The 8252-nt window shown below is 30.5% G+C and overlaps 1 protein-coding gene across 1 annotated transcript; it reads right to left on the bottom strand.

Annotated features, from left to right (window-relative positions):
* Positions 1–614: 614 nt before the first annotated feature.
* On the bottom strand, positions 615–2527 carry LOC114193067 (uncharacterized). The gene is made up of 2 exons (XM_028082767.2): positions 1961–2527; positions 615–1339 (listed from the first exon to the last, which is right to left on the bottom strand). Exons 1-2 carry the CDS (start codon positions 2318–2320, stop codon positions 779–781), a joined length of 921 nt encoding a protein of 306 aa, XP_027938568.1. The 5' UTR covers positions 2321–2527; the 3' UTR covers positions 615–778.
* Between the last annotated feature and the right edge of the window lie 5725 nt (positions 2528–8252).

The following is an 8252-nucleotide window of genomic DNA, read 5'->3' as shown; positions in this document are numbered from 1 at the left end:
AATCATTTTTAAACATGTATAACTTAGATAATTTGGTTAATCTTAATATATATATGTTTTTAGTCAATTAATCTAGCATCAACACCAAACATAATTAATCGATAAGTTTTAAATAATTAACCTGAATTATAATTGTCTTTCTATCTATTCTTAATATTTTTGAAAATATTATTTCTATATAATCAAGTAGAACTATATCTTTGAAACTATCAATCTTCAAAACCCGAATAATAATTTCTTTTTATAAGGTATAGTTATAAAATGAAATCAAACCAATGCTCGTCAAAGTAAAATAATAGTATGCATCCATTGTTCAGTAATAGATACTCGGCAAACTAAACTAAGCAAAGTAAAATAATAGTATGCATCCATTGTTCAGTAATAGATACTCGGCAAACTAAACTAAGTTAACATCAATTGTTAAGTAATAGTTACCCAGTGGTAAAAAAGTTCTTTTTTTATTCAATCCAACAAACACAACTCTAACTTAATCATTTAACCATAAAAGTGTTTATTGTTTTTTATAATTCATCTTTTGAAGTTTATTTTGTCTGCAAGATGAGACGGTGTTCTTTGATATGAGGAATGGAGTTTAGAGGAAGGAGTGAGAGAAATGAATGAAATGATATGTTTCATTTCTTGCCCTCAAATTAAAAAGCAACAAGTGAATAAAAAAGAAATGAAGAAGAAAGAAAAAGAAGTGCTTTCATTTTTGAAGCACATGCCCCTCTTTAACCGAGTAAACAAGAAATGAAAAATGTTAAGGACTATGTAACATTTACCTATGGCTGCAAAAATCCAAAAGCTTCTTCCTACCCTCGACAATCTCATCAAAGAAATCATCAAGCTGTGAAATGATGTTCTCAATGCCAGATTTGAGGACCCCAAAACACATTCTAACACTCTCCACTCTCTCCCTCTCCAACTCCCCTCTCAGCTCCTCCACCGCCACCCTTGCCCGCCGGAACTCGTACAACAATATCCCCGACCCCGCGCCGCCCATCTCCGCCGCCACCCTCTGCCGTAGCCTCGCCGCTGACACCATCACCGCCGACCCTAGAAACAACCGCCCCCCTTCGCACCCTCCCGCCACCAACTCCGACGTCTCCGGCCAACAATACACCAACCCATGCAACAAGATCATTAGCAACATCGAACTCACATTCCTCATTGCATACAGAACTCCCCTGAAACCGTTGAAACCGTTCAGCTTCGACTCCACGGACACTCTCTCGTCCAAACGCAAACACAACGTCTGAATCCTCGTCTCCATCAAAGAACGGTTCTGCTCCTCCAACCCCAGAGCCTCCCTTCTACACCCAGATATTGCCCTCACTACCTGTAAAAAAAAAATAAAAAATAAAAATCTCCAATTTCAACCCCACAAAAATCTCATGACCTTCTACAATCACATTAGCATCAACATTCCAAAGTTTAAAATCAAAATCCAATCTTGATAAACGCCCAATCACAATTTCTAAATTACAGTTCTGTTCTTGTCTCGAGTCTTGCGGGTATACGTAAAAAGTATAATCGAAATAAAAATACCAGCGAAGATCATAATTACATATAAAAAAACATGATTAAAAAGGAAAAAACTCACTAAAATTGATGATTAATCAAGTTTGATCACATGGTGGGGGAGATTATAATTAGCAAAACGAGTGAATACTCTTCACCAATTGTAAAAAAAGAAAAAAGAAAAAAAGGAAAAACAGACCAATACAACTGATGCTGTCACAGTTACACAGGGTTTCTTTGCATGATCAAAACAAGTAATTTTAATACTGCAGGTAAAATCGTAGTGGTGATGAAGGAGTAGAATTTAGAAAGGTAGTTTGTTTTATTTAGATAAAGAAGTAAGTGGATGTTTGAAAAATTGGGTTTTTGGTGAAATCGGAAAGAATTATGGAAATTAAGGCGTGGGGTTGTTGAAGGTGAATTGAGAAAGAGAGGGGACCTGTGGGGAGAGGTGGGGGAGGGAGTCGTGGAGGGAGGAGGCGAGGGAGAAGCCGGCGGAGTAGAAGGGTTCGAAGTTGCAGAGGGCGTTTTTGAGGAGGTGAGAGGTTTCCCAGAGCTTGGAGGTTTCGTCCATGTACTCGTCGAGCCACTTGTCGCCGAGCGGGAGGTGGAGCGTGTGGACGAGGAGCGTGAGATGCGTGTGGAACGATCGGAGAAGAGAGAGGAGGCGCTGGAGGAAAGGGAGGGAGATAGCGTTGTTGTTGGAGACCAGCGTCCGCTCCAGCTCCTCCATCCCCCTGCTCACCACCGCGTAGAACCCACCCACGGTGTTTCCGTTCGACGACGGAGACGCCTCCATTGACGACGGAAGAAGAAGATGAAAAAGAAGACGAAGACGAAGAAGAAGATGATGAAGAAGAGGGAATAGTGAATGAATGGGTTTGTAAGGGTTGGGTTGGGGGCAATGATGGGTGTTTCCTGCAGAGGGGAAAGGATGATTGGTAATGTGCCATTTTCATTCTTTAAATGCCCACAGTCCAACACAGGTAAAAATCAAAATCCAAACACACTCTGGTTTTTTAAAATCAAATATGCTACACATATCATCTACTCAACATAATTATCACACACAAACACAGTACACTGCAAAGGCCAGAGAAATTCACAACTTTTTTTTTTCAATATTATTCTCATCAATTTTAACCTATTTTTTAAAATAAATCATTACTTCCTCTCTTAGAAAACTCTTTTAACGAATAGAAATTAAGTTCATTAAAAAAATAATTTATGTATTGTATAACCTCTTATTTAAATAATAACTTTAATTAAATACAACGTTACACAGAATAATATTAAATGCAAAGTCATGAAGAGTATATTGTCACTATTTATAGTTATCCGGAATAAACTAGGAAAGAAACCAAGATACACCATAATGCTAATAACAATACGAGAAAGAAGTTTAACAGTATTTGAAATAAATGCTCAAAGAGCAAGATAATACAAGGACTATCGCCCTAAAAGAAAACTCAAAGATAAGCGGGATCTGACCCAAGACGAACTAAGCAGCGGAATCTCCATCACCCTGATAACCACGGGGAGTTCTCGCATTTGCTCACATCAATAAATTAATGATCATCACAAAAAGAGAAAAATCACACATAAAACATACAAACAAGGAAAAAGGTAAGCTAGAGTAAAAAGGTTTTTATCATGCAATAGAACATACAATTTAAAAGTCAAGCGTACATAAATCCACCAAGCATGTAATGACCGACAAGCAAGACATACAAGCTATTCTAGGTAACCACAGTAGCATACAAGCCATATATGAACACGAAACAAAGCTAGAATACATAGACATTAAGAAAATACTAGAACCCTAACTTCCCTTACCTGGAAAAGCTACTATGAGGGTTTTGAGTACGAGCAGAGAAGCACCATAACTCCTATGACAGTTTAGTAAGCTGGAAACAGGGACACCAGAGCAAGGACGAGATACTACGGTTAGCCCTAGTTGGAACCGCGAAACTCAAACTGGAAAAGAAAGAGCATGGGTTGAAAAACAACTTACGTGGAGCAGAAAATGATTGAGATAGCTTGACCAAGATTGGGACCAAACCTTAGTAGAGCACGACTGTAGTTCTAAGAGAGAGTGAGGGAAACTGATTTCTGAAAAGTGGTAGCAAATGAGGGTGTTAGGCTGGTTTAGGGGCTTTGGATACCCTATGGGTCAGCCTTAGGCCCAACAAACTAGGGCAGACCTTTAAAATTAGGGCAGAAAATAAAGTGGACCTTACATGTACTATACTGCACGATAAGGATGGGAAAGACTACATACCCAGTCCCAACCGCCAACTAATATTCCTTGTACTATATTGCGCGGTTTGGATTGGGAAGACTACATACCCAGTCCCGACCGCCAACTAATATTCCTATTGAGTAAGTCATTTGTTAGCTATATAGAAAGACAATAGACACACAGATGCTAAAGCTGCCTACTTTAAACTTATGAAATAACAACTCAGCTTCTAATATCAAGGTATAAGTCTAGCACTTGGGCCTGGACCAAGCCCACACAATTCATTAATACTGAAAACTGATATTTGACTTTAAAAGTTCTCACTTACTTAATCGTTGGAGTGCTTTTTGAAAAGTAACCTCTAAAATGTTCTACTTAACAAAAGCATACGAAGACAAACTAAATAAAGTGAAAAAGTATCTGTCCAAGAGATTCTCAGGTTAGGGTAAGAAAAGATTCAAGTTTCATATATCATATCATTGTCCTTGCGAGAACAATTTGATTACAAATACTACTGGTTTCAAACTTGTATTGAATTTTTTTTCTTTATTTTTATTTATTTTAACTTATATTGATGATTTTTGTCCTTAAACTTCACGGTCTTTTCTATTTTAAATTTTGTATACAATTTTGTTTTTTAATTTAAAAATAAATAAGTGTACTTTTTCAAATTCAACTTAATTAAATTTATTAAATATATAAATAAAATTTTAGATTAATATTTGACCTATTTATCTATAATAATATATAAAGGGACTCTCTTGTGTGTTCACATCTCATTATTCTAGTTTTATCTTTTATCATTTTAAAAATTAATTATTTTATAAATAATTTATCTTTAATCATTATTCTAAAAATTTTTTTTGTCTTAAATCATTATTTTAAAAATTTCTTTTGTGTACATATTTTATTTTATTTATTTTATATTTAACAATTATTTTAAAAATTAATTATATATATTTTTATTAATCTTAATTTTTCTATAAAAAATAAAAAAATAAACACACATACAATAGTATACAATAGTATCTGTGTTTTCGCTAGTAGTTTTTAACAAGTTTTTACGTGAAGTCTACATGATTTAACGAATCTATGTTTAATCCATTTTTTAAATATATCATCCCTTCTTCTACTTTTATTTTCGAATACAGCTAAATGCATAAAAAAAAGTCCAATTTAATCCTCGTATATGTAAAAATATTTGATGGCAAAATACTACTGGTTCCAAATTTTTTTTTAAATTTGTTTCTCTATATTTATTTAATTATAAAGAGTGGTAAAAGAAAAAATAATGTGTCCACCGATCAAAAATTTTTCTTGCGAATTTGTTAAAAAAATTTGTAAGAAAAAACTTTTTTCTGCCATTTATTTGAGGAATCTTAATTGGTAGGTAATCCCTTTGTGGGTAATTATTTCTTACAAAATTATAAAATTTGCAAGTATTTTCTACAAAATTTGTTGCGAAAAGTGTTTTATACAAAATATTTTGTAAAAAAAAATGGTAGCAATTTCTTAAATTTTTTTTTCACAACAAAATTTGTAAGTATTTCCTAAGAAAAAAATTAAAAACAAAATTGGCAGGAAATATGAGTTTTTTTAGTAGTAATAATACACTAATACAATAAATATTAAATCATAATTTAGTATTATTGGAAGTGCATAAAAAGAGTAATTGTAACTACAAAAGAAATCACACGGATATTTCTATATTTTGAAGACATTTTCTCATATCATGTTCCAAAAACTAAATATGAAACTCCTCACCTATAATTATTCTTTAAATCTTAAGGAATGACTCCTCTCATTGGACAATTAGGTTATTAGTATCACATTTCTTAATACGTAAAGAAGTTGAATATATTCTTTTAAAAAATAAATCTATTTTTTTTTATTTTTCATCATTATATAATTTTTTTTCAGTTTAAGATTAAAAAATAATTTATCATAATCAAATAAAAAATTCAATGACACAATTACTAAAAGAAAAATTTATGATAATTAAATCACAATTAAAAATTGATTATGAAAAAACATAGTACATCATTTTTCTTTTATATTCATAAAAAATGAATATACAAAGGTTGGTGAGATTAAAAAAGATAATGCTAACTATTAAACTAATATTTTACTATCAAGTGAGACAAAAATGAGTTACTTTTTTCTTCAAGAATGGAAGAAAACATATGAAAAATGAGAGGAAAAATAATGAGTTTGTGTTTGACCTATTTTTTTCTTCATAAACAAAAAAGAAAATATTTGAGAATGGAAGATGAGTACAATATATGATAAATTCAATAGATAATGAGAAAGAAAATATAAAATATCTAAATAAATATTTTTATTTTTTATTATACTTTATTTTATATTTTATTATTCATTAACATTAGATTTTGTGTTATAAAAGAAATAAAAAGATATCTAATTTAATTTCCATCAATTCTTAATATTTAAACTACCCGTCGTTGTATTTGTTATACATGTATCTTTGATGAATATTTTTAAGTAATAATTTGTTAAGGGAGTTTCACCGAGGTACTCGTCCTCTTAACTTCGAATAGCATTGTGTCACTAGAAGACACTCTGACATTCAAGTTGGTCAAGTGCGTCAACAAACAATTAATGTAGAAATTAATGAAAGTGTAATTAATTTACCTTGTGTGACATATTATTTATATTATTATTCATGGGTCTTTATCCGGATGGGTATGGACCATAAGGCCCAATTACTTGTGGCTGGTTGTATGTTATTGTTGACGAATTTGATTGATACAATGTAACCTTACTCAGATAAAAAAAGGAGCAATACATGTAGATTGAGTAGGCCGACATGGATTCGACCAAGGACAATTCTTACCGAGTTTGGAATGACTTAATTATATATATATATATATATATATATATATAATTATTATTATTATTTGCATCAAAATATTTTTAGGTATCACTTTATTATTAGATATAATTTTATATTATTTTTATTTAAATTTTCAATAATAATAATAATAATAATAAAAAGCGTAAAAAAGAACTTTGCATCATGAACGATGGTGTTCGATGTGCATAATGAATTATGCTTCATAAATAACTCATTATATAATGAGACAAGGTATGATTCACCTCCTTTCCAAAATTCTAAATTCAATTAAAGATATTGACCTCAAAATAATAAAGTTAAATCAATCATTTACTAAATTGCTTCAATTTTGATTTGGTATGTGGAACTAATATTCAAAAGGTCACACATCGTGTAAATTCAAAATCAACAAGTAGTTACTTGTGAATTCTATAAAATTATATATATTTAAATAATAATTCAAATTTTAATATAATTTCGTAATTCTGTGTAACTTTAATTTATTTTACAAGAAAAAAATTCAAAATTATTACAGTTATTTGCACTAAAATATTTGTAAGTGTTATTTTTTTCTTTGAGATTCAATTTCTATATTAATTTATCATTTTTTGGGCTAAATTTGCATATGAGATTTGTTTGCATTCATTATCCCATTTTAAAATTGTAACGGGAAATTGCTTACAAACTTAGTGCTTGTGAAATCACCTTCATTTATGTAAAATTTTGCCACTCTTCGTTATTCTTTTTTTTTTTCATGTAAGTTTGTATGTAAACACTATAAATTAACTAAATAAATTATTTTGAATTAATGAATAGAAATGAAATGTTTTACACTTCTCATTTATACATCAAGAAAAATTGTAAATTAATTCAAATTCAAATAAAAATAAATATGTAATTATTATAAAAATAATAGACATTTTTTAAACTTAAAAGTAATAAATGATTAAATATATAAAAACAAAAATCATCTTAAATCTCAATCAATGGAAAAATATTTGTTTCATATTTAACTCATTCATCTTTGTGATATCATTGTATAATTTTATTTTTATGGAATTATAATTTTTTAACCTTTATAAAAAAATGTTAACTACATATAGCAAGGATAGGAGCATATTTGTAAAGCTAATTGGGAGGCAATTAGCAATTCACCTCTCCCCTTTCCTTTCTGTTTGGCATTTTCCAAGCCAGTGAATTAGTTCAAATATAGACAATTTATACATTCTTCATCTCCTTTTTCCTTTTAGACAACGACCAAAGTTGGAAGTGTAAAGACTACAAAATATATTTTAGGATTCACGGTGTTTTTAAAATATTAACACTAGATTATTTTAATATTAAAATATTTTAGTATAAAAGAAAAATTTATAAATTAGTTTCATTATTTTTAAAATACATAATCTCTTTAAAAAATATCTTTTTTTAGAGCTCTCTCACATCTCTTTAGATTATCTCACTCCTGTTGCTCTGTTTGAAGATTTGAGATCGTTAGAGTAGTTCTCCCAATGAGTTTCTCAAATCTAGCTGAATAGTTTCTCAATTTGGGTAAGTAAATTTTTTTGCCTTTTTCATGGTTTGTCTTTCTCCTCTTGCATGTGAGTCTTTCAAACTTGCATGTGGTGTTATAATCTT

The sequence above is a fragment of the Vigna unguiculata genome, chromosome 8 (assembly GCF_037176805.1).
Source record: "Vigna unguiculata cultivar grain cowpea cultivar isolate G323 ecotype 2 chromosome 8, ASM3717680v1, whole genome shotgun sequence".
Taxonomy (NCBI): domain Eukaryota; kingdom Viridiplantae; phylum Streptophyta; class Magnoliopsida; order Fabales; family Fabaceae; genus Vigna; species Vigna unguiculata.
This window is presented reverse-complemented; position numbering and strand designations above follow the sequence as displayed.

Bases quoted from the DNA above. Each gene is read 5' to 3' on its own strand.
- LOC114193067 (XM_028082767.2), bottom strand. From the start codon at position 2,320: ATGGAGGCGTCTCCGTCGTCGAACGGAAACACCGTGGGTGGGTTCTAC. The intron at 1,340-1,960 runs GTCCCCTCTCTT...TTTTTTTTACAG, and splicing joins TCCCCCACCTCTCCCCACAG to GTAGTGAGGGCAATATCTGG.